The 27,425-nt window shown below is 41.8% G+C and overlaps 1 protein-coding gene across 1 annotated transcript in view; it reads left to right on the top strand.

Annotated features, from left to right (window-relative positions):
- Nucleotides 1–25,360, top strand: part of LOC126298490 (dopamine beta-hydroxylase) — a 145,124-nt gene extending 119,764 nt beyond the window's left edge. Inside the window, exons 5-9 of the mRNA XM_049989826.1 lie at nt 8,750–8,834; nt 11,799–11,965; nt 16,177–16,359; nt 20,452–20,639; nt 24,943–25,360. Of these exons, the coding sequence (XP_049845783.1) occupies nt 8,750–8,834; nt 11,799–11,965; nt 16,177–16,359; nt 20,452–20,639; nt 24,943–25,180 (861 nt within the window). The 3' untranslated portion in view covers nt 25,181–25,360. The remainder of the gene's footprint in view (nt 1–8,749; nt 8,835–11,798; nt 11,966–16,176; nt 16,360–20,451; nt 20,640–24,942) is intronic.
- The last annotated feature ends 2,065 nt before the right edge of the window (nt 25,361–27,425 follow it).

The following is a 27,425-nucleotide window of genomic DNA, read 5'->3' as shown; positions in this document are numbered from 1 at the left end:
AAGTCATGGAAGACGGTAGATGTGTGGTATTACATATCGAGTACTGACGTTGGTGGCTGAAGCTGCCGGTAAACGTCACGGTTTCGTTATCATACAACTGATAAGTTAGGTACTCGACTTCAAAAATGTTTTCGTGGAGAACCCCTGGTAAAAAGGGTTAAATTGTTAATAAAGGCCATTATTTCGATTCAGCTGATACTTTGAACTGGTGATATGAATTTTTTTCTTTCTTTAATCTGAGCTTAACTTACCCTTAACTCATGTAAAATAATGCATTACAGTTCCTAGAAAGTTTCAGTTACATTAAAGAGACCAAATCTCCCAGCGAGGAAAGAAAATGGAGGAAAACAGAAAGATGCTGACGGTATTTCTCTACTATAACAAAATTGTAGCTTAGTGTAGAGTTCTTTTGGGAATAATTTCACACAAAATGCCCCAGTACTGTAGTATGATCATAGGTAATTGGATAATGATACCTTCGCGACATAAAAATGGTTTTACGCGCAACTCAAGCAATGTCTCTGATTGTTACTCACCAGTGAGGTTCGAGTCATAGGGTACAAAGTATGCCATTGAGGTTTGTTACAGCAACAATCTGTTGATGTATGAAATAATTAATTTCCTTGACTCCTTCCGTTTGAGAAACGGAAATGGGTAAAACAGTTAAGTGGTTACGTTACTGGACACGCATTCGGAAGAAGCGGGGTTTGAATACCCGTGCGACGGTACAGTTTTAGGTTTAATGTAATTTCTCGAAACCACTTAAGGTAATTACCGGGATGGTTCGTTTCTAAATGGCAGGTATATTTATTTGCTTATTCTTGTCCAGTACCATCATGTACTATGTCTAACGTTCTCAACGTCGACTATACAGTGAATCATAGCTTCCCTTCCTTGTCTGAGAATATAACTGACTCAGTTGATATCATTTGATGACAAGGTGGACTGTTCTTGACCTGACGGTGAAAAATTTTTGCCGTTACCCATCTCCGTAGCAGAGGTCGCTAAAGCTGGCTTGTGCATTTGCACTCGACCCAGAGTTAAGCCGGTTCGAATCCTGGTGATGGAAGGGATTTTCACTGTCAGTATTTGACCAGTAATGGAAGGAGAGGTTGTGAAATAAAGTTCCTGCTCACCAGTCTTTGCGCGAATGCCGTGGATTAAATACCAAACCTCTCCACAGCATCTCATGAGGTGAGGCATGCCACACTGTTGATGGTGCTCCGTCTGTCGGATGGGAATGTTAAGCTCGGCGACCCTCTTGGTGCTATTTGAGAAGAGTGTGCTATGTGCCTCTCCCTCCTCTCATTACCAGCATACAGCACAAACATGAGACTACACTACGCACGCATCCATTACTCTCACCTACACTCTACAAATACACATAACTACACAACTCTCACATCGAATGTCAAATAAAAAACCTCTCACCCGTCTAATTTCCAAACTGTTATTTTATTGGGCTGCAGTTTCCACGGTATGTTACGCCGTCTTCAGACCCCCTGACCGACAAGTAGGAAGTTTCCAACCTCGGTTTTGGTCAAAATAGGGGCCAGCATTCAAAGACTGGTGTCTGTAGATTTCTGCTTGATGCAGCGATCTCTTCAAGCATCATCTGCCGACTGTTAGATAACCATTCAAACCAGTTTATCCTACAGTTGGCAGATGACGCTTGAAGTGATCGCTGTATCAAGCAGAAACCTACGGACACCAGTCTTTGAATGCTGTCCCTTATTTTGATCTGAACCGAGTTTGGAACCTTCCTAAACGTCGGTCAGGGGGCCTGAAGATGACGTAATATATCGCCGAAACTGGTAGCCCAATAAAATAACAATTTGGAAACTAGACGGCTGAAATATGTTTGACTTGAAATTCGATACGCACAGCCGAGATCCCACAGCCATCTCTGAAACGATGGACATAAACAGCAGCAACTCTCACATATCCGCAAGGAAAAGGACCCATGTGCACGGAGGAAGAATAACTTTCCCGACAGTTGGCTGAACTCACCCCGTGGGATATCCCAGCCGACAGTGCCATACGACATTACTTTTTACTTTTACATTTTTTTAGGGAAATACAATTTTTTCGAAGCAGTCTGGTTTTAGACTACTGCACTTTTTCCAACGTATTTACAGTGAGTTGATTCGATCCTTGATGTGCAATTTTCAAAGACCTGCAAAATATCTATCTATGATTGCTATAAACGCTCCATAGCAGTCCAAGCGATTCTCAGTCGCAAATTCCACGTAGGCTACCCCACAAGCATGGCATGGCCGTACGGTGGTGCTTGACGTTGAGGTAGCCGGTTTGAATCCTGGTAGTGGAAGAAATTGGGCGGTAAATGGAGAGGTGGTGGCGTTAAGTTCCTGATCAACATACCTTGCGCCAGTTTCTGGATTTAATTCCAAATCTCTCATGGAGTGAGGGTATGTGTGTGAAACAGCCGTTGGTAGTCCTCCCATCGGATGGGCACGTTAAGCCCAGACATACCGTGCTATGCGAGAGAAATAGGCTGTGTACCGAAGCTGGATTTCACTCTTTTCCTTCTCTCTTCATCACACAACTCAAACATGCCATTCATTAGTCACCCACACTCAACAGATACGCTTAAGCCACAACCCTCACACCCAACTAAGAAGGGAGCTACTGTGCGCGGAGGAAGAAAACCTTTTCCGATTAGGAAGCTGAACAATTCCTAGTGGTCTATGACATTGCAATGTCATAGAACTCTTCCTCTTCCTTTACATTTGAGAATAAGTGGATGTTAGTGGATACAAAATCTGGCGGGTAGAGTGAGAAGGCTGATGGTACAACATATCCTACTTCTAATTCTCCGATTTCCTTATTTGACGACCTATGTGAACATATGCACAGTCCTAAAGAATGCCGATCTGTCACGTTTGCAATTCAGGACTCTTCTCTCATTTCCCCTATCATGTTAGTTCAGAAGACTTATCTGTTCAAAAGTAATAGTTTTTTTTACTCTTTGCAAATTAATAAATAAGAACAATTCCTTTTCTGTATGAGGAAACACTGCCCATAACCTACCCTGTAGGTGAACACGAATGTCCCATATGTTGTTGTTGTCTTCAGTCCTGAGACTGGTTTGATGCAGCTCTCCATGCTACTCTATCCTGTGCAAGCTGCTTCATCCCCCAGTACCTACTGCAACCTACATCCTTCTGAATCTGCTTAGTGTACTCATCTCTCGGTCTCCCTCTACGATTTTTACCCTCCACGCTGCCCTCCAATGCTAAATTTGTGATCCCTTGATGCCTCAAAACATGTCCTACCAACCGATCCCTTCTTCTAGTCAAGCTGTGCCACAAACTTCTCTTCTCCCCAATCCTATTCAATACCTCCTCATTAGTTACGTGATCTATCCACCTTATCTTCAGTATTCTTCTGTAGCACCACATTTCGAAAGCTTCTATTCTCTTCTTGTCCAAACTAGTTATCGTCCATGTTTCACTTCCATACATGGCTACACTCCAAACAAATACTTTCAGAAACGACTTCCTGATACATAAATCTATATTCGATGTTAACAAATTTCTCTTCTTCAGAAACGCTTTCCTTGCCATTGCCAGTCTACATTTTATATCCTCTCTACTTCGACCATCATCAGTTATTCTACTTCCTAAATAGCAAAACTCCTTTACTACTTTAAGTGTCTCATTTCCTAATCTAATTCCCTCAGCATCACCCGATTTAATTTGACTACATTCCATTATCCTCGTTTTGCTTTTGTTAATGTTCATCTTATATCCTCCTTTCAAGACACTGTCCATTCCGTTCAACTGCTCTTCCAAGTCCTTTGCCGTCTCTGACAGAATTACAATGTCATCGGCGAACCTCAAGGTTTTTACTTCGTCTGCATGAATTTTAATACCTACTCCAAATTTTTCTTTTGTTTCCTTTACTGCTTGCTCAATATACAGATTGAATAACATCGGGGAGAGGCTACAACCCTGTCTCACTCCTTTCCCAACCACTGCTTCCCTTTCATGCCCCTCGACTCTTATTACTGCCATCTGGTTTCTGTACAAATTATAAATAGCCTTTCGCTCCCTGTATTTTACCCCTGCCACCTTTAGAATTTGAAAAAGAGTACTCCAGTCAACATTGTCAAAAGCTTTCTCTAAGTCTACAAATGCTAGAAACGTAGGTTTGCCTTTTCTTAATCTTTCTTCTAAGATAAGTCGTAAGGTCAGTATTGCCTCACGTGTTCCAACATTTCGACGGAATCCAAACTGATCCTCCCCGAGGTCTGCATCTACCAGTTTTTCCATTCGTCTGTAAAGAATTCGCGTTAGTATTTTGCAGCCGTGGCTTATTAAACTGATAGTTCGGTAATTTTCACATCTGTCAGCACCTGCTTTCTTTGGGATTGGAATTATTATATTCTTCTTGAAGTCTGAGGGTATTTCGCCTGTCTCATACATCTTGCTCACCAGCTGGTAGAGTTTTGTCATGACTGGCTCTCCCAAGGCCGTCAGTAGTTCTAATGGAATGTTGTCTACTCCGGGGGCCTTGTTTCGACTCAGGTCTTTCAGTGCTCTGTCAAACTCTTCACGCAGTATCGTATCTCCCATTTCGTCTTCATCTACATCCTCTTCTATTTCCATAATATTGTCCTCAAGTACATCGCCCTTGTATAAACCTTCTATATACTCCTTCCACCTTTCTGCCTTCCCTTCTTTGCTTAGAACTGGGCTGCCATCTGAGCTCTTGATATTCATACACGTGGTTCTCTTCTCTCCAAAGGTCTCTTTAATTTTCCTGTAGGCAGTATCTATCTTACCCCTAGTGAGATAAGCTTCTGCTTCCTTACATTTGTCCTCTAGCCATCCCTGTTTAGCCATTTTGCACTTCCTGTCGATCTCATTTTTGAGACGTTTGTATTCCTTTTTGCCTGCTTCATTTACTGCATTTTTATATTTTCTCCTTTCATCAATTAAATTCAATATTTCTTCTGTTACCCAAGGATTTCTAGCAGCCCTCGTCTTTGTACCTACTTTATCCTCTGCTGCCTTCACTACTACATCCCTCAGAGCTACCCATTCTTCTTCTACTGTATTTCTTTCCCCTATTCCTGTCAATTGTTCCCTTATGCTCTCTCTGAAACTCTGTACAACCTCTGGTTCTTTCAGTTTATCCAGGTCCCATCTCCTTAATTTCCCACATTTTTGCAGTTTCTTCAGTTTTAATCTACAGGTCATAACCAATAGATTGTGGTCAGAGTCCACATCTGCCCCTGGAAATGTCTTACAACTTAAAACCTGGTTTCTAAATCTCTGTCTTACCATTATATAATCTATCTGATACCTTTTAGTATCTCCAGGGTTCTTCCACGTATACAACCTTCTTTCATGATTCTTAAACCAAGTGTTAGCTATGATTAAGTTGTGCTCTGTGCAAAATTCTATTAGGCGGCTTCCTCTTTCATTTCTTAGCCCCAATCCATATTCACCTACTATGTTTCCCTCTCTCCCTTTTCCTACACTCGAATTCCAGTCACCCATTACTATTAAATTTTCGTCTCCCTTCACTATCTGAATAATTTCTTTTATTTCATCGTACATTTCTTCAATTTCTTCATCATCTGCAGAGCTAGTTGGCATATAAACTTGTACTACTGTAGTAGGTGTGGGCTTCGTATCTATCTTGGCCACAATAATGCGTTCACTATGCTGTTTGTAGTAGCTTACCCGCATTCCTATTTTCCTATTCATTATTAAACCTACTCCTGCATTACCCCTATTTGATTTTGTGTTTATAACCCTGTAGTCACCTGACCAGAAGTCTTGTTCCTCCTGCCACCGAACTTCACTAATTCCCACTATATCTAACTTTAACCTATCCATTTCCCTTTTTAAATTTTCTAACCTACCTGCCCGATTAAGGGATCTGACATTCCACGCTCCGATCCGTAGAACGCCAGTTTTCTTTCTCCTGATAACGACATCCTCCTGAGTAGTCTCCGCCCGGAGATCCGAATGGGGGACTATTTTACCTCCGGAATATTTTACCCAAGAGGATGCCATCATCATTTAATCATACAGTAAAGCTGCATGTCCTCGGGAAAAATTACGGCTGTAGTTTCCCCTTGCTTTCAGCCGTTCGCAGTACCAGCACAGCAAGGCCGTTTTGGTTAATGTTGCAAGGCCAGATCAGTCAATCATCCAGACTGTTGCCCCTGCAACTACTGAAAAGGCTGCTGCCCCTCTTCAGGAACCACACGTTTGTCTGGCCTCTCAACAGATACCCCTCCGTTGTGGTTGTACCTACGGTACGGCCATCTGTATCGCTGAGGCACGCAAGCCTCCCCACCAACGACAAGGTCCATGGTTCATGGGGGGAGGATGTCCCATATACACTCCTGGAAATTGAAATAAGAACACCGTGAATTCATTGTCCCAGGAAGGGGAAACTTTATTGACACATTCCTGGGGTCAGATACATCACATGATCACACTGACAGAACCACAGGCACTTAGACACAGGCAACAGAGCATGCACAATATCGGCACTAGTACAGTGTATATCCACCTTTCGCAGCAATGCAGGCTGCTATTCTCCCATGGAGACGATCGTAGAGATGCTGGATGTAGTCCTGTGGAACGGCTTGCCATGCCATTTCCAACTGGCGCCTCAGTTGCACCAGCGATCGTGCTGGACGTACAGACCGCGTGAGACGACGCTTCATCCAGTCCCAAACATGCTCAATGGGGGACAGATCCGGAGATCTTGCTGGCCAGGGTAGTTGACTTACACCTTCTAGAGCACGTTGGGTGGCACGGGATACATGCGAACGTGCATTGTCCTGTTGGAACAGCAAGTTCCCTTGCCGGTCTAGGAATGGTAGAACGATGGGTTCGATGACGGTTTGGATGTACCGTGCACTATTCAGTGTCCCCTCGACGATCTCCAGAGGTGTACGGCCAGTGTAGGAGATCGCTCCCCACACCATGATGCCGGGTGTTGGCCCTGTGTGCCTCGGTCGTATGCAGTCCTGATTGTGGCGCTCACCTGCACGGCGCCAAACACGCATACGACCATCATTGGCACCAAGGCAGGAGCGACTCTCATCGCTGAAGACGACACGTCTCCATTCGTCCCTCCGTTCACGCCTGTCGCGACACCACTGGAGGCGGGCTGCACGATGTTGGGGCGTGAGCGGAAGACGGCCTAACGGTGTGCGGGACCGTAGCCCAGCTTCATGGAGACGGTTGCGAATAGTCCTCGCCGATACCCCAGGAGCAACAGTGTCCCTAATTTGCTGGGAAGTGGCGGTGCGGTCCCCTACGGCACTGCGTAGGATCCTACGGTCTTGGCGTGCATCCGTGCGTCGCTGCGGTCCGGTCCCAGGTCGACGGGCACGTGCACCTTCCGCCGACCACTAGCTACAACATCGATGTACTGTGGAGACCTCACGCCCCACGTGTTGAGCAATTCGGCGGTACGTCCACCCGGCCTCCCGCATGCCCACTATACGCCCTCGCTCAAAGTCCGTCAACTGCACATACGGTTCACGTCCACGCTGTCGCGGCATGCTACCAGTGTTAAAGACTGCGATGGAGCTCCGTATGCCACGGTAAACTGGCTGACACTGACGGCGGCGGTGCACAAATGCTGCGCAGCTAGCGCCATTCGACGTCCAACACCGCGGTTCCTGGTGTGTCCGCTGTGCCGTGCGTGTGATCATTGCTTGTACAGCCCTCTCGCAGTGTCCGGAGCAAGTATGATGGGTCTGACACACCGGTGTCAATGTGTTCTTTTTTCCATTTCCAGGAGTGTATGTTGTAGCGCCACCGGCCTTCGCCCACTCCTTTGCTCGCTATTTCGTTACTGGCGTCAGTAGGTGGAGCAGCGCTAAACATCATTGGTATTGTTTTCAGAACGATAGAAAAATTGGTGAGAAATTCATTTTCGTATTTACTTACGGCCAGAATTCTGTAAACGAGGCACAGATCCTACTTACGAGGGACGTTCAGTAAGTAATGCAACATTTTTTTTTTTTTTTCTGAAAGCAGGTTCGTTGTATTCACTATTCCAATACACCGTATTATTCCCCACTCTTTTGGTTACAAAACCAGTTTTTCAACATAATCTCTGTTCAGTGTGACGGCCTTACTCAACCTTACTGGCAGGGCCTGTATGCCTGCATGATTCTAGTCTGCTGGCCGACGTCGGAGCCAACTTCTCTCTGCATCAATAATCTCCCCATCATCCACATACTGCTTCCCGTGGAGTGCATCCTTCATTTGGCCAAATACACTCATACTCATAAATTAAGGATAATGCTGATGCATGGTGAAACAACACACTGGTGGGCAGTTTGTGGGTTTAAATCACCTCAGGGTATGACCATGCGCTGCATTTGACCTTCGGTCGTCGCACGGTGGTTCTGGCAGCAGTCCTGATACCCAGAGATGTGTTGGTGCATGTCAGAGTACGGTGCGGCGAGTAAGTGTTTAGACGTTTTCAGACGTGCTAATGGTGACTGTGTGTTGAAAATGGCTCAAAGAATACCTGTTGATGACGTTATGAGGGGTAGAATACTAGGGCGACTGGAGGCTGGTCAAACACAGCACGTCGTAGCATGCGCCCTCCGTGTGTTTTCCTATAGTTTGCACCATGTCTAGTTTATAATGACGTTAAGCACAATAGACTATGAAACTGTTTCTTTTCCTGCAAAAAAAAGACTCTAAACGCTATACATTTACCTGTTTCTTTTTATTAGGAAGCAGGCCTTCCGATCGGCGGCCCAGGATTCAATCCATATGTCATGCTGGAAGTTCATTATAATAACCCGGAATTACGTTCTGGTAAGTTGAGTCAAAATTTCTTTTTGGAAATATTGTCATATTCTCTGTCTTACGCACACTAAGAAAATTTATGTTGAAAATCTGAGTACAAATATTAAACGGGCATTTCTATTTTACAGAAAGTATCAATATTAACAACTTACTTCAATTTTTTATCAGGTGGTGTGTTTAAATATCATGACATTTCTTGATATGATGAATATTACATTTTCTACTGCTAACGAAAGCCCGAAAATATGATGTAGCACTTTACTTCAGGTTTTTTCCGATGCTAATGAGTACTTCTCATCTGAAAACCTATCATTTCATTAAAACCAGATGTGTGATAGCTATAATGTTTGACGTTTTCATTATTTTGTTGTTGGAAATAATGTGCTTCCGTTGAGTGCTTTTCGTGACAAAACGGCGAATTAGATCTGGGAAAGTCCACTGTTTCATTTTGCCACCCAACGTTAGTTTAAAGATAGTCTGAGAAACAATTTAAAAAAGGAAATAGGATAAGAAACATTGCTTTGTAGATAGTGCGTCATTAATTTGGCTGTTACAACACCTAAACTGCTTAAAACTTTATTATTCTGTGGCTACACGCAGTTGACCGAGAATCTCCTCGCGTCTGGCACTAATAATGGGTGCCATTCTTGCTTTCAGTGAAAATACCGCACTTGTAGAAGATATAGATGGCAGAATTATGTCAATCATTCGAACTAGTAACAGAGTCTACCACAAGTGAAATGAATCGATTTCTTGATTCACTGTGAAATACCAGTTCACGTCAAATGACGCAGCTTTGCGGTATCTCTTTAACGGATTTATGAAGAAAAACTGAGAAACTGAGAAATCTGGAACGGATTGCTATTCGGATTTTTCCACAAAAGTGAACGCTGATACTATCAATCTTTGTATCTAACAGTTCTTGTTATCCAATATTTCTGTGTTTCGAAGTACAGTGAGGTGACAAAAGTCATGGGATAGTGATATGCGCAAATATAGATGGCGGTAGTATCGCGTGCAGTAGGTATTTATAGCCGTCCATAATTGCGAAAGTGATGGCGGAGCTCACATTTGTGCTACTGTGATTCAGGGGAAAAATTTCCAACTTGCTTATGGGCGCACGGCGGTAATTAACATACTTCGAACGTGGAATGGTAGTTGGAACTAGCCGCATGGGACACTCTGTTTCGGAAATCGTTACGAAATTCAGTATTTCTTGATACACAGTGTCAAGTGCGTGCCGAGAATACAAAATTTCGGGCATAATCTCTCTCTCGGGCAACGCAGTGGCCAACGGCGTTCACTTAACGGCCGAGAGTAGCGGCGATTGCGTAGAGTTGTCAGTGCTAATAGACCAACAACTTCTGCGTGAAATAATCGCAGAAGTCAATATGAGATGTACGACAAAGTTTCCGTTAGGAAAGTGCGATGAAATTTGGCGTTGATGGGCTACGGCAGCAGACGATCGACGCGGGTGCCTTTGCTAATAGTACGACATCGCCTGCAGCGTCTCTCCTGCGCTCGTGACTATATCGGTTTGACCCTTGGCAACTGGAAAACCGTGGCCTGCTCAGATGAGTCCCGATTTCATTTGATAAGAGCTGAGGATAGCGTTTGAGTGTGGCGCAGACCTCAAAAGCCGTGGACCCAAGTTGTCAACAAGGCACTTTGCAAGCTGTTTGTGGCTCCATAATGATGTGGACTATGTTTATATGGAATGGACTGGGTCCTCTGGTCCAACTGAACCAATCATTTGCTTTAAATGATTATGTTCCACTACTTGGAGACCATTCTCTGCCAATCGTGGGTTCATATTACCAAACAACGATGCCATATCACCGGGCCACAGTTGTTCGCGGTTGGTTTAAAGAACATTCTGGACAATCCGAGCGAATGAGTTGTCCACCCAAATCGCCCGACATGAATCGCAGCGAACATTTATGGGACATAATCAAGAGGTCAATTTGTGCACAACATCCTGCACCACCATCACTTTCGCAATTATGGACGGCTATAAAAACAGTATGGCTCAATATTTCTGCAGGGGACTTTTAATGAATTTTTTAGTCCGTGCCACGTCGAGTTACTGCACTACGCCAAGCAAACGGAGGTCCTGAACGATATTAGGAGGTACCCCATGACTTACGTCACCTCAGTATATGGGCCGTGGCGTATGAATCCCGACTGTTAGCGGATACTTAAAATGTGTTTCCAACGTCGCATACAAAGTAGAATGTTATTCAGGTCCGAACGGAATTAGTAACTGAAAAAGACGCTGAGATACGAGCATGCATGATATCTCTGAAGCTGTTCGTTACTATGAAAGGCCAGTTCTTCCTTAGAAGATATCGAATACGATTATGCACTGAATTTGTAACGGGCTGAATAAGAGTTCAAATTCCGCTGCTGTTACCCAGTTTTAAAATTTTCATGAATTCAGGGTTTCAGTTTATGAGAACTGTCAGGTACTTCCTACGACAAGACTGCTGCTGATACCTTTTCCCAGCCTCATCGAACAGGGCAATGTTTCGTTTCCAGTTAGCTGGTGCCCAACACAGCAACAGCAACATACCTCCATTCGAAAGTGATTCTTACGCATCATTATTTGTCAGAATTTCTCTGAGAAAGTAATGTTTCATGTCAGTGCCAAACAATCTACCCAAAATTTTAAAAAGAGAAATGAGTCTCTTCCTCTAACGGATTTGTGATGTTCGGACAGTAAAGAAAATGTCCATATCGACGACTTTATTATACACCAGCTTCTTTCAGCGTGATAGGCCGTGGCCGCTGTAGTAACTGCCAGAGCAACAATTAATAGTGCAGTATTGGAGACATCTTTTAATCTCTGTATGGAAATAATACGTCACTCTTTTCTGTGTTTTTTTCTTTTTTTTTTTTTAGAATTACAATCTTATTCACATGTTCAGTGTCCTCGATAATAGTTAACAATTTTATTTTTAAAATCTTTTCCAGATTGGGTTGACAGTTCTGGAGTTCGCTTACATTTAACATCTGAGCTGCGGCCATTTGACGGTGGCGTAATTGAACTGGGTCTGGAATACACTGACAAAATGGCAATCCCACCAAAACAGCCAGCTTTTACACTGTCTGGCTATTGCATAACTGAATGTACAGCAGTGGTTAGTATTTTAAAAACTTGATTTGTTGTTTGTACACCACCAGCATATACACAGAATATGTTAAAAAGGAAAAGAAGTCTTTAGAACATAATTATAATTTCGTGAGAACAATTTTTCTTGGTAATTAAATGAACTCTTCCAATTCACATTTCTTTCTTCCAAATGTATGTAATTTATTGAATATATAAACCGAAATCCGAGAAATATAATTGATGTATAGATGCACCACACAAGATAAACTGTTGCTTGCGTCCCCATTTTGAAGTGTTCATGATCTTTATCGAGTACAGCACACGATGTGTGATAAAACTGTTATAATTCAATCTGGTCAGCGGATTTATTAATATCGTGAAGTTACTTTCAAAAGCTTTTCTGAAACATAAACTTTCCATGCTGAAATACTGCTTGGTAACAGTTACATGCTCAACAGAAATGACGTAAGTCACAGAAAACGTTTGTCATCTGTTGTGCCTAGCATGAAATACTTCTCTTGTTTTTCATAGCCTCAGGAAAGTTTAAAATTTTATGTAATAGAGAGCAAATAGCGACTATGCCAATCATCTCAGGCACAAAAATTGAAAGACAATACATTGTGTCGAAAACATGATTAAAAAAGAAGAGAATAGACTGAGTGTACGGCCTTGGAACAAAGTTGCTATTCTCCATGTAACTCCTAATAAGGGGAGGTCACTCTGCACGAAAGGCAGTGTCAACAGTTTTACGGAGATAGAGAAAATACGGAACAGTTTGCTATTTTTCTTAACTGAATGAGAAGGCAGCTTAGAAAAAATGATAACACAGATATCAACTTGGCGACGCAAGGAACCATATAAAACGTAAATGCAGAGGACAAATCGCATCTAAGTGCTCAAAAATAGCGGAAACAGAAAAACCCGCTTGGAAAAAGTAGAAAATATTGAAATACATGAATGTGGCTATAATGAAATTTATGAGGCGGTTAATGATGCTGGAAAACAAAGTAAATGTCCGGGAGTGATGGTAGGAAGAAGAAAATAAAGATGGCAATAATGTGGTTCAAATAAGGTAGATGCAATAAAATAGCAAATAACTAAATGAAAAAATTTAACCAAATATTAAAGAATACAATCAATTTAAGGCAATAGAAATAAATTCTAAAGTTATCCAACCCCATGCAGAAAATTACGCTTTGATCAATCTGAAGCAGAGATGGTGAACTTGAGATGTGAATAAATGATTCTAATATTTCACACATTAATTTGAAAAGAGGAAAGCATGATTCCTTTCTACGTTGTAGGTAGGGTAGAGGAGAGCCGCCCTTTATTTAAATGATCAGCAAATTAAAAATAAACCACTTTTTATGTTTTAAGTATTAGTCTGATATAAAATAAAGCCTCCCACCCTTCAGGACTGCGTAACAGCTATTGTAAGATGCTTGCGTAATGTATTATTTTCATCTTAACACAGCAGAAAATTTAATTAGAATGTCACGTCTTACGAAATGTGGGAATGAATGTAGCCTACACTGATGAGCTGAAACGTTATGACCACTATCGACCGTGAGACTGAATGCAGCTTGGTGGCTCTGTGGTCACCTAAGGAAAGTATGGAAGCGGAGCAGAGACCGATGGGGAATCATTCCAACGACGATGCGGGGCGCAAATAGGAAAATCCAATGGAATTAGGAACTTGGATAGGCGACAAAGGGTTGGACTACCACGCCTCTTCACAGAACATGGAGGTCGGAGGCTTTCCCGCTCTGTAAAGCAGTAGGCAGCGATATGTGGCACATCTGACAATGCTGGTGCAGGAACAAGTGTTCCGGAGCACATCGTTCAGCGCACATTGTTGAACACGGCGCTCCCTGTCCCGACTTGACCCAACGACTTCGCCAATTACGATTGAAATGTGGGCACGAGGTCTTCGAGATGGGACTGTGGATCAATAGAAAGATGTTACCTGATCGGATGAATCACGTTCCTTTTTACATGATGTCGATTGTCGTGTGTGGGTACACAGTCACCCGGGTGAAGGGCTGTCCGAAACATACACCGCACCACACAAGCATGTCGGTGGTGGCAGTACGAGGGTAGTTTGATAAGTCTGGTAAAAAAGTAAGAAAAATGTTTTTTTCGAGGACAGTTCAAACTACCTCTTCACGCAGTGTCCTTTGAGGGATACACACTTGGTCCAGGAAACCTCCAGCTTTTTCATCCCATCGGAAAAATAGTTTATGTTAAACCCCACAAAATACTCGTTGATTATAACTATCTCTTCCGCATTTGATGAAAATTTCTTCTCAGCAAATTAAAGTTTCAGGTTAGGAAACTGGAAGAAGTCATTTGGAGCTAAGACAGGTGAAAGAAGAAAAAGGAAGAAAGATCGGGTTTAACGTCCCGTCGACATCGAAGACATTAAAGACGGAGCACAAGCTCGGATTGTGTCAAGGACGGGGAAGGGAACTGACCGCCCTTTCAATGGATCCATCCCGGTATTTGCATGGACCGATTTAGGGAAATCACGGAAAATCCAGATCTGGATAGCCAGACACGGGTTTGAACCGTCGTCCTTCCGAATGTGAGTTCAGTGTACTAACGACTGCAACTACTGTACTTCGCTTGGTTAAGTCTGGTGAATATGATGTATGAGGAACCAATTCAGAGCCCAATTCATGCACTTTCACCATTGTTATCGCCGATGTGTGGGATGGTGCATTGTCCTGGTGAAAGAGCACCTTGGTCTTCCTTCGTCCAAAGCAGGTTTCAAAAGGACCAACAATGAACGGTCCAGTTACGGTTCAGTCTTTTTCCAAGTAATCTATGAGGATTACTCCTTGGGTATCCCACAAAACAGTAGCCCTCAACTTACCAGCTGACAAAATGATCTTTGCCTTTTCGGTGCACTTTCATCAGCCTTTGTCCATTGTTTTTACTGCCGTTTTGACTCGAGTGTGTAACGATGGATCCAGATTTCACCAACAGTCGCAACCCGGCGCAAAAAGTCTTGCGGATTGCGATTAAACATAGTCAGATATTGTGCTGAAATGCTGAGCCGGGTGCGCTTTTCATCGACTGTGAACAAACGCGGCACACACTTCACACACGGCTTCTACATAGCCAGTTCTCCACACTGGATATTTTGCGCTCATGCAGTTGACATGCCTACAGTCTCACATAAGTAACCTCACGAATTTTTATTCGCCGGCCTTTCATAAACATATCATAGATTTTGTCAATGATTTCCTTTGTAGTGATCTCAATTCTTCGTATTCAGTACTTGTCTTATCACGTTCAAATTCATTAATCCAAAAATACATGGTCTACAATGTTGATGCAGAGTGCACGTGAACTTCTTCGAATACAATACTGATCTGTGTGGCAGTCCAGCCCTTCAAATGAAAATGTTTAATAACAGCACGAAACTCGGTTTTCTCCGTTTTCAGTGTGGCAGTCCAGCCCTTCAAATGAAAATGTTTAATAACAGCACGAAACTCGGTTTTCTCCGTTTTCAGTCGCAGCCGACACACTGATCAACGTAGACAGCTGTCAAGAACGATCTCCACGCTGTCCATTGTTGAGATTCTTTATACGATCCTTGAAATAACCAAGCTTATCAACGATGAGGGAGCAAAAATGTTATCCATTCTTTCATTTGCCTGACGTATCAAATGTCCATCGTATTATGCAATGAGGGATATGCATCTGGGCTTCGAAGGCACCTGTGTTAGTTATCGAAACACCATGACAGCTCTGGTTTATGCGAACATTACTGCGAACCACCTACATATCTGCACACTTGATGTCTTCCCCGGCGGCATTTACATCTTCCATCAGGATAACTGTCCGTGTCACAAGGCCAGAATCATGCCACAGTCATTTGAGGAGCAACATAGTTAACTCACGTTGATGTCTTGCCAACAAATTCTCTTGATCTGAACTTGATGGAACACATTTGGGACGCCATTTCTGCGCCCACAGATCACCGGCCTGTAATTTAAGGGAACTGCGTGATCAGTACGTGAACATCTGGTGCCACATACCTTCGGAAACATGCCAAACACTTGTCGAATACACGGGAAGCGGAATTGCTTCTACATTGCGTTCCAAACTGGACCAACACGCTATTAAGGAGGTGGACATAATGTTTTAGCTCATCAGCGTATGTGGAGTGCAACTTTATTATTTATCTGATCATTGTATATAAAAGTTAGTTATAAAGTGTTTTCCTTTTAGGGAATTCCTCCCGAAGGAATTACAATATTTGGATCGCAGCTTCACACCCACCTAACAGGAATCCGCGTTTATACGAGGCACATCCGGGATGGCCGTGAAATGCCCGAACTCAACAGAGACAACCACTACAGCACACATTTTCAGGAAATCAGGCTCCTGAAGAGACCAGTGACTATATTGCCTGTAAGTCTCAATTTACTGCCTACTACCTTGTCTTTATCTTTTCCGGTTGTGAGTAAATAAACAATATTTGTTAACAAATAAAATATACCGAGGATGGACAAAATAACAAAAACACTTCATAATGTGACATGTGCTCATGAATAATCCTAGATTAGCTACAAATGTTTCAATTAATAATGCTACTTCTTTCCTAAAAGGTTTTTTCAGCTATAGTTCAATACTCAAGTAAATCAGTAGATGTTACGTTTCGTGAAGTAGTACCTAAGGTCAGTTTGTATACAATTTTACATCTAGTTGGAATAGATGCGCATATTGCATCAGTGAGTAAACTGTCTACTGTCTGTTTGTTGATAGATCATGATAATCACGTAAGTTTTGTTTGTATAGAATATTTTCCTGAAATACATTTGACAGCTGGATTGGCAGTTTATTCTCGGTGGTGCTTTATCTTTACAGTGTAAACTTTGATAGTCAGTTATGTTAATTGGGTTTCATTGCAATTACAGCTTTATTATCATTTGTATCTATTGTTATCTTTTGCTTTTTGCTTACTGGGATCTTTATCCGTTCTCGTTTTCCAAAATGCCAATAAAATTACTATGTAATTTTTATGTTTGAGCTTGATTTGTTCATTAATGATATCATCTGGATAATTTCTTTTGTGTGTATATATTTCTAATTCTTCCAAGATGTTCACGGTATGACTCTTTCGTATTATGTGTAGAACTTGTAATGCATTTTCGATATGTTCTGCTTTGTGGCTTTATGTGCAAATTTTGTATACGTGAGTATACAAAACTATTTGCAGCTTACCTGGAATTATTAATTACAAAATGTCGTGTTATGACGTATTCTATGCTGCAGGCCAGGCCGAAAAGAAGATACTGAACTCACTTTAAACAGAATGCTTTATCGATATGGAATTGAGCTACTTGTGTCCTTCATTGCAACTTTTTTGTATCTACAGAGATTCACATAACCTTGATCTTTACGTCGTTTTTCTTGAGAAAAAGTGCATCAGTGAAGTAAGATGATGAAGCTCTTTTTCAGTTTTTCAGTCCGCTATTGAGGATCTCTGAAGTGCCTTTTAGTGAATAATCAAAGTAAACCAGTGAATTCTTAAAGAAGGCTTGCTTGGATGTTTTTCATACGTAGTTCTTTAATCTGTTTGCGGAAACATAATCATAGACTACTCACCAGACTTTAACATTTTTCAGTCACAGGTGATCCGTGTTCTGTGCTCCAGGCAGTGTCCTTTTTACTATAAAAGGTTGTCCACGTTTAAAAGGTGATTGGACATATTAACCCTACTACAGAAACTCAATTTCTAAAGCTCTCTGCCGGCCGCGGTGGTCTCGCGGTTCTAGGCGCGCAGTCCGGAACCGTGCGACAGCTACGGTCGCAGGTTCGAATCCTACCTCGGGCATGGATGTGTGTGATGTCCTTAGGTTAGTTAGGTTTAAGTAGTTCTAAGTTCTAGGGGACTGATGACCACAGCAGTTGAGTCCCATAGGGCTCAGAGCCATTTGAACCATTTTTTTGTAAAGCTCTCTTGTCAAATCGTTGCTGCTGAAACAGACTTTGATATTACTTAAGCCATTCAGTGATCGGAGTCGGACAGCATGATTTCCAACCATTAGTTATTCTAGTTGATTCCGTCCAGCATTGATTTTTATTATATATCATATCGTTGTATAATGCTTTCTTGGGACATCAGATAACGAGTAAGTCACTGAAACAGATGATAATGTTACAGACGCACCAACAATTTACAAAAAAAAAAGTTCTCTTATATTTTCCACTTCACACCACAAGCTTAAGACCAGCTGCACACATGAACTTAAACACACTGTACGGAAAACTGCGTAGAAGCGTTTCGAAAGTACGCTGCTTTCCTAGCGAATAATCGGTTAGTAATAGCAACCCATAAAAAAATGTCTTCAGGTAATACACTATTTTTATTATTTTGTCCACCCTATGCATATTCAGTTCTGGAACGTATATGTGTAAGGTGTTTACGAACTGCAATAACTAGCTTTCAGAGGTTCTTTAGGACTGTGTGAGTGGTTTCATACGAGGTGGTCTTTAGCTCCAGTAACTCGCTCCGAGTAATTTAATGTTAACATGTTATATTCGTAACGTCTCTGAGGCCGTAACAGATGGATTTTTTAATTAAAATTAACAAGAAAGCGATTCATTGCGTTACGAAGGTTGTAATATAATTCGTACAATGGAAAATAACGAATAGTGGTAAATAAAATTACTTGAGCAATGCGAATATCCATATGCAAAACTGCATTATTCAAATTTTTTCTGTTATTGTACAAACGAGATATTTTTAAAACCATCTGGCTGGTGCGACCTGTCCCATATCATGTTCTAAGGCTTGCCGTGAACCATTCGGCGCACACCGTTGCGTTGCCGAAACACTTCGTCACACACGAGCAGCATCTTCCCGGATGGATGCATCACATTCTCTCATGCCAATAATGCGCCCTCTTTCAAGCTCACTACGGTTCGCGCATACGTCTTCGAGGCATCCTGCACGTCTGCTCAAGTAGCACTGATCCATCACCTTTGGTTCATAGCGGCGCTTTTCCTGTGGGTGGTGTTGCGCAGTGATATCGATGTTGACCTTGGACTCGACGGCCGACTTGGTTCAGATGCTAAACATTTCTGCTGAACATACTGATGCACATGTCCTGTGAATATGAACGTCCTATCAGTAGTCGTTCAAGATGTTCTGTTTTTTTTTTCTGGACATGAGGATATTTGATGACAAATTACAGTTTCAGGTACTGAAATTTATTCCTGAAATCCAACTTAGCTGTTGTAGGTACAGACGTATTATCTAAAGCGACACTTGTATTTTCCGCTGTAGGTAGTACATCTATACCTATTACAGCTAAGTTGGATTTCAGGAAGAAATTTCAGTATTTGGAACTGTAGTTCGTCATCAAATATAAATACATATCATGCAAAGACGAGCCTGTGTCGAAAATGATTCCGATAGTCTGTGACTTCTCGTTGTCTTGAGTCTAAAACCTGCACGGAAATCAAGGGATGTGCAAGTGTGCGTAACTGAATTAATTATCTGTCAGGAGAAATGTGTAGGTGTGTAATATATGGAAGTTTGGGTCGGTGCAGGGAGTGTTATCGGATAGCGTAAGTGATTAGGCGACGATAAGCGGGAAATCCGGGTTCGACATCTGATCTGGCACAAATTTTCATATATTGCTTTAGATAGTACACCTGTATCCCTTACAGTCAAGTTGAATTTTAGGAATAAATTTTGAAACGCCTTTGTTTTAATGATTGTTACCCTAACTCGCACATCATATCCGTGATACTATCGCTCTTATATCGAGATAATACAAAACCAGCTGCCCTCCTTTGGACTTTTTCGATGTCCTCCGTCTATCCTATCTGGAAAGGATACAAAACCATGCAGCAATATTCGAGAAGGGGACGGACAAGCGTAGTGCAGACAGTCGATCTCTACCTGGAGTCTTGCAAACCAGAATATTCACACGGGTACAACAAAAATGTCCATCTTCGCCATATGCGGTGACTGACCTGTCACTGGAGCAGGACTACTATAACCAATAATTTCTTACACAGATTATGCATTAAATCAGCCCTTAACATTATTCAGGCATGGGGTCAATATACTGAAATGTGAAACTACACAAGCCTTCGAAGTGAAACATCTTTTGGAATGAGAGAACATCTTCAAGGAACATTTTGTAGCCGTCTTTCATTGTCTCGGAATATGCAGCTACTCAGTTACAAGTAACGTACATCAAATCATTCGGCAAATACCCCTGAATAATCTTTGAAAGCTAGTTATCAGGGTTCGTATCTTTATTGTAAAGTAACATAATTATATACATTGTGGGAATAATTACTTTCTTGTAAAGTTACATGACAACATCCGCGTGAAGAAGCAAAATAATTCTATTAATTACTGCAGATATTGAATTTAAGATTTGCTACTGTGACAGGCTGCTTATGTAAAGATTTTGCGAATTCTTTTACTTTGACTGTGTACTTGAAGACCTAATCTTAACTGTAAAACATCTTTTGTTACAGGGAGACGCCTTAATTACGACATGCACATACAACACAGAAGATCGGGAAAACATCACTCTCGGTGGATTTGCAATTAGTGAAGAGATGTGCGTTAACTACGTGCATTACTATCCAAAAGTTGATCTGGAAGTGTGCAAGAGCTCCGTCAGCTCGGAAAGCTTAAAAACATACTTCAGATTTTTGCACGAGTAAGTTTTTAATTTCCAAGGAGGTGTTCTTTACACTCTTAATAACCAATGAGATTAACGGTTTTTTCCTCTGTCTGTATATTTCGAGAACAAATGAATTCCCAGTTTTTTGTTTCTTCTCTTTTCGCTTCCCTCTCTTGTTTCATGCAGACTTTGTTGCTCCTATTCAGTTGAATTCTTTTACATTGCTATTTAGTCTTTCCCTCTCACTTTCTTGCTGTCTCCATCAAAATAGTACCATTGTGGTGACGGAACTCCCAACCCTCACTCAATATTATTATTTAGGCTAAACCTTCTAGACAGCTCTCTCACCCGCACAGTTCTTCATTCCCATTTAGCCTCACTGATCAGCGCAGAATAACCCAACAATTTGTTAGTTCCTCGGAAACAATTTGAGGGCAGTACCAGTTCTCTTTAAATATAAATAGATGCAAGATAATGCTCTTATAAAAAAAACAGTCCATCATAACATTAGTGGTAAACTCTAGCGCATGTTACGTACCACGAGGCGATATCAACTGAAATCAATAGTAGGGAAGAAGAATCGATGAGTTTGCTCGAAAAGTTCACGAAAAATACAACGTGTATGTTGAAGATACCGCATAAATGACAATAGTACAATTTGTTGAGAATTTCTGTAGTGTTTGTAGTCCTTATCATGTAGAGGCGGATGCAGAAACCAATGGGATTCAGATACTCGAAGCTGTGATCGTTACGGATCAGTACAACCCGTAGGAAGGCGTGAATTATATTTTATTTTTAGGCTTGCAGCTTTGTTAATGCGGTGTGTCAACTCCCTAGAGGAGAAGGATTTTTTATCAATTTTTGTTGTGTACTTTAGCTGTCTAACTATGTCATAATTCACATGCTGCTACCGTCGCAGATTCGAATCCTGCCTCCGGCATGGATGTGTGTGATGTCCTTAGGTTAGTTAGGTTTAAGTAGTTCTAAGTGTAGGGGACTGATGATCTCAGATGTTAAGTCCCATAGTGCTTAGAGCCCTTTGAACCATTTGACTACGGCATCACGTACGTCGTTCACTGATCACCTGTTGTTGTGTTTGTGTTCTTTATTCATACTGTACTGCTGTACAGTAGTAATCATTTACTATAGTACAGAATGCAACTGTACGTGCATTTCATCTTTAGCGTGTTCCTACTGACCACAATGCACAACATATTTGCGGAATACGCCGACATGATGTTATTGTACAGCGAAGCGCGGTGCAGTGCGTGGGCTGCTCGGCAGTTGTATGCGGAGCGTTTTGCACAGCCAGACACCTACGTACTCCCTCTTTGGTACGGTGTACCAGCGGGCCTCGGAGACGGGTACATTCACCACCAGCAGAGCCGACTGTGGTGCTCCAATACAGCGTCACACACTAGGGTTTTTGTTAAGATACCGATATATCGAAATTTTTCCGTAAAAATTCGATATATACACTTTCACCAAAGTGTCGACATGTCGATATCGGAATGGAAATATCGAGTGTCGATATTTTTATTCTATATTATATCTTTTTTCGCAATTTTCGGAAAATATTTGAAATTGTTTGTTTAAAATTGTAGTAGAACATAATTTTACTTTCACTGTATGAACGAGTCTTACTACTTTTTGAGCTTTCATCACGTGCAGTCTTTCCCTTTGACTGTGTGAAGCAAGTATAGATGGCACAAAGAAGAAGTTCGATTGCACTGGGGGGTGCCAGTGTGAATTGAATAACAATGTATCCGACATAAAGAACCAGCACACCAGCAGTGTTAAAAAACAATTTTTATTGCAACTAGTATTCTATTTCTTCAAATCGGCATTCTTCAAAAACAGTTGCTGTACCTGAAACGAAAATCTAAATGATAAGATTGGTCTTTGCGGTGAGCGGAGATGTGTGAGGGAAATGCTGGTGTAATCGGCCCTCGGCGTTACCAACAGAAACTGCAACGTTTAACTTCACCACGCAGTTTTGAGACTACAGAGTTCCCTGGCATTTGCGAAAACGAAAAAAAAAAAAAAAACACACTGGGAAGTTGACATGAAGTGTTCCAGACAAATCCGGTATGTGACGAAACCAAACAACAGACCCACCGGACACCTTCTATTGTGCCACTTACACGCAGTTACCATGGTTAGCAAAGTGGTTATCGCCAAGCATAAACGTGCATCGTTTTCCTTTCAGTTCTTGCTCGAAGAAGGATAATGAGGGTGCTAGCTTGTTGATGTATATAATATCTAATAATAAACCAGTACTTAAATATACAGCTCTAAAACTGACGGTATATTTACAATGTGCAGCCGTTCTTTTTTAATTTTGGCCGGCCACTTCGCTACTTTTCCGTTGATACATCGATAGCGCTATAGCTTCCTCGATATGTCGAGGACCAAAAGTGATACATTTTTAAATATCGATATATCGAATTCCCAAATTATAAAAATATCAACAGTCGTGCCGCACATCCGAGTTTTCAGAGGCTGTACTCAACACAGTGGAAGAGGACGCGACAACGAATACCAGAAAAACAGCAGGTACACAGAATGTTGATCACAAATCTGTCTGACGTGTTCTGCATGAGCTGCTGCTACACCTGTACCGCCTGCAGAAAGTACGTCAAGTGCAGCCACAGGATATTGCACTGTTGTGTGGAAGGGCTCGACTTCAAATGGCGGATCCTTTTCACTGAGTGAAAGTGTTCTCAATTCCAACCACAGTCATGTGTGGACTGACGGAAACCCGCATGCTGCGCTCCCCTCCCTCCCCCTCAACCCCTCCCCCCTCACCACTTGGGTTTCAGGAACGATACAGTCTGAACATTTGGGCAGAGTTCCTGGATGGTGGGGTCACTGAACCATAAGTTCTTCCACCACATCTCACGGGTGCCACGTACTTGCGGTTCCTTGATGGCTCACTGCGTGGGTTCTTGGAAGATGTGCCACTGTTCAAGCACGATGGCGCACCACCTCAGTTTTCATTATCGGTGCGAGATCATCTGGACCAACAGTATGGGCAACAGCAGATAGGTCGTGGTGGCCCGACTGCTGTGCCTGCTCGTACTCTCGACTTGAGCCCATCAGGCTACAATCTGTGGGGTCACGTCAAATCCTTGATTTACGATATCCCTTCGGCATACGAACAAAAGCTGCTGGAGCGGGTTATTGCTGTTGTGGGTGCTGGAGGACCAGGGATTGGTGATTGTGTGTACCAGAATATGGTACTGAGGTACCATATTTGTATTAACGTCGGTGGTCGTCGCATCGAGCCCCACTTCTAAGACCACCCAGACGACAACCAGCACGACTTGTGGTACTTTGTGTATAGCGGGAAAACGGTTCGTTTGCGGACATGAGTTGCTCTGCTGAACTTAATCGTCTTGGTGCCCACTACAAGTTCTCTATGTCTGCAACGGGAATTTACTTGCTCCCCGTATGTACGTCTTCAGAAGTCTGCTAGGTTTTATTGTAAGTCTAGGTAATCATATCAAAGTACAGAAATACTGCGCTGATTCCTGTGCTTTGCTTTTATAAGATCTTATTTGCTTTGTATGGAAAACTACAGTGATGTAAGGCCAGGCAGTGGTAAACATTTTGCTATCGTGTAGTGTAAAACAAATTATTATTAACTGTGTGTTAAGTTCTTAGTCATCTACATGCATATGCTCCGTAAGCTAACATGTATAATTGTGTATAAATGTCTCCAGTGCTATTTCCGGACAGTACTCATCATCATCAACGCCCTTTGTGCCTGTTAATGTACATTAAGTAATTATTCACGATTCAGCTATTTGCTTCTATATCTCAGGACTGATTAGGTTTTTCGTAAGTAGAATACTTGGTTCGTCGCAGTTCAAGATATTTTCTTTCGAAATCTCTGGAAATATGTTTGATTATTAGCTAAGTTAAGCGTGAGGCGAACGTGCGGTGTGTTCGTCTGTCGTAATTGAAGAATCTCAACGACCCAACGGAGAGAGAAACCATTAACAAACAAAGCTGCAGTTAATATTTAATTTACAATAACGATTGTCAATTTGTGTAGCTCGAGTCTGAAAATAATGATTACTTGTAATCTCAAAGTAGGCTTGAAGTGAACTTTTTATTGATCTATAAGATAGATACAAAGTTATCGTAGCAACTGTCTACAGTTTATAGTTGCTATTGCAACAAATAGCTACAGTTTGTTTCGAGGATAGATAGGTTCTATAGACTGTCTTTTGTCTCTAATCCCTTTCTCCCAATTCAGGATCAGTAAACATAGCCCTAACAGCTTCAGTTTTATGTTAATAATGTAACGTAAAACTTCTATACTTTTTTGCAGGTGGGAGGGCCAGCCTACCAGCCCTGACAACGGCATTTCGTCCAACTACGGTTCAATTGATTGGACACCAATAAGAGTTTCAGTACTGAACCAGCTGTATCAAGAATCTCCTCTATCGATGCAGTGTAATCAGTCAAGCGGAGAACGATTTCCTGGAGCCTGGGAAAATCTTCCTGTCACACAGGTCCAGTTTCCGTTACCACCACCTTCGCGACCAGCATGCGACACTAAACAATGATCATTTTGCGAAATAATTACTCGTATTTCTCGTAGATCACCAGCAATAATCCAGAAAATATCCACATGTCCAACAACGCTTAAAATAGAGAAAATGTTAACAAGAAAGATGTCTATTAAACTCAAGTTAAAACTTACTGTAAAATTATTTGTGAGGTAATAAAGGCAGCAAACAAAACTAGCAGTTCTGTGGCTTATTAATGATCCCTTGCAAAACATGTAATTAAAACAAAAACATCAAATAAATTCCGTAAAGGCTGGTCGTCTCTTTTTAAGAAATTAGTACTTGGGCCTATGCATCTATGCGTTGTGCTCTCTTGTTTATAACCCTGCAAAAGACTGTCTGTTATTTGCACCATTTTTAGACCGAAAAAAACAAACGGCTCGCATTCTAGAAATTGTAGAATTCTAGAAATTGTAGTATTCTAGAAATTGTAACACATACTGTTTTCCATAACAGTATTCCACTTCAAAAGCCGCACCAGAAGTGTGGAATTGAAAATAAGAAACGAGATCTAATCTGTAGAAAGTTTCCAGGAAGGAAAGAAACAAATAGTTACGGAACATATCGTAAATAATGTGATCTCTAAGATTTTCTCGGCGCGATTGATTAACGATGTGCATTCGAGAGAGAAGCCGAAGTGTTGGTGTTCCATTTCATGCGCAAGATGGTAAGGAGTTTATTGGTGCATAATTAGTGTTCATCTTTAACGTGTTTGCTACTGACAAGCCGGAATGTGTGCATAATTTTTTACATTATCTCATGCAACAACATTTGTGTGTGTGTGTGTTTATTTAATAGGATGCTATAGCTTGGTACTTTTTTTCTGAAAGCGGCTGTCGAGAAGAATCTCGTTATGTGTAACAGTAAGGTCTTTGAAGATCAACGAAGGTCTAAAAGGTGACATGAACGTCCGTTTACAGAAGGTGTTCGAAGCGATTACCATTGCTATCAATGCAGTGCCGCAATCTTCTTTTCATGGATTGAGTGGTATTCTTTATCACTTCGGCCCATATCGAAGCACATGCTCTTACAATTCTCTCTCGCATATCGTGAAAATAGTAAATATTCGCCGACTACGGCGTATGCATCTAACGTGCCATTGACATTGTAAGTAGGCTGTTTAGGTTTTATTATTGGTAACGCCACATAGCGCTCGGTATGAAAAAATCACTGGCTGTGCCGTGTGCAGTCTGTGTTTAGTCTGCATTGTTGTCTGCCATTGTAGTGTTGGGCAGCGGCAGCTGGATGCTAACAGCGCGTAGCGTTGCGCAATTGGAGGTGAGCCGCCAGCAGTGGTGGACGTGGGGAGAGAGATGGCGGAATTTTGAAATTTGTAAGAATTGGTGTCATGAACTGCTATATATATATTATGACTAGTGAGCTGGCAGTAGTGGCGCTCGCTGTATTGCAGTAGCTTGAGTAACAAAGATTTTTGTGAGGTAAGTGATTTGTGAAACGTATAGGTTAATGCTAGTCAGGGCCATTCTTTCGTAGGGATTTTTTGAAGTCAGATTGCGTTGCGCTAAAGATATTGTGTGTCAGTTTAAGCACTGTCGTGTATAATTGTTCAAAGAGGACGTTTCACACAGACCAGTCTTATATAATTGTTCTAAGGGGACGTTTCAACATGTAACACCATTCGACGGTTTCGCAATACAATACTAATAGGAAAGGTAAGACCAGTATCATCGAATCAAGCGACTGTGAATGGTGTATTCCCTCGAAGAGCAAGTCGATATGCTTCTCATTTATGGAGAATGCCAACGTAATTTAGTGACAGCTAGAGACTTATGCGCTGAAAGATACGTCGTACATTTAAATATGTGTGTGATACATTGAGAACAACTGGATCTTTAATGCATCGGAAATATATCCCACAAAGGAAAGTTACTAACGTGGAAATGGAAATTGGTACTCTTGCCCCTGTGGTTCGAGATCCTTGTGTTAGTTCGCGTCAAATCGCAAAAGAATCTGGCATGAGCCAGAGTAGTGTTGCTCGTGTTCTGCATCGCCATTAATATCGTCCTTACCATATCAGTCTCCACCAAGAATTAAGTGGTACGGATTGTATGCGTCGCACTGAATTCTGCGATGGGCTCAACTTCAGATGCAGAGGGATGACACATTTATTAATTTGATTTTATTTGCTGACGAGGCTACAGTCACGAACCATGGAAACGTTAATTTGCATAACATGTTTAATTGAGCGACTGAAAATCCATGTTGGCTGCGGCAAGTTGCA

The sequence above is a fragment of the Schistocerca gregaria genome, chromosome X (assembly GCF_023897955.1).
Source record: "Schistocerca gregaria isolate iqSchGreg1 chromosome X, iqSchGreg1.2, whole genome shotgun sequence".
Classification (NCBI taxonomy): domain Eukaryota; kingdom Metazoa; phylum Arthropoda; class Insecta; order Orthoptera; family Acrididae; genus Schistocerca; species Schistocerca gregaria.
The sequence above is the reverse complement of the archived record's forward strand: the minus strand, read 5'-3'. Positions and strand labels throughout refer to the sequence as shown.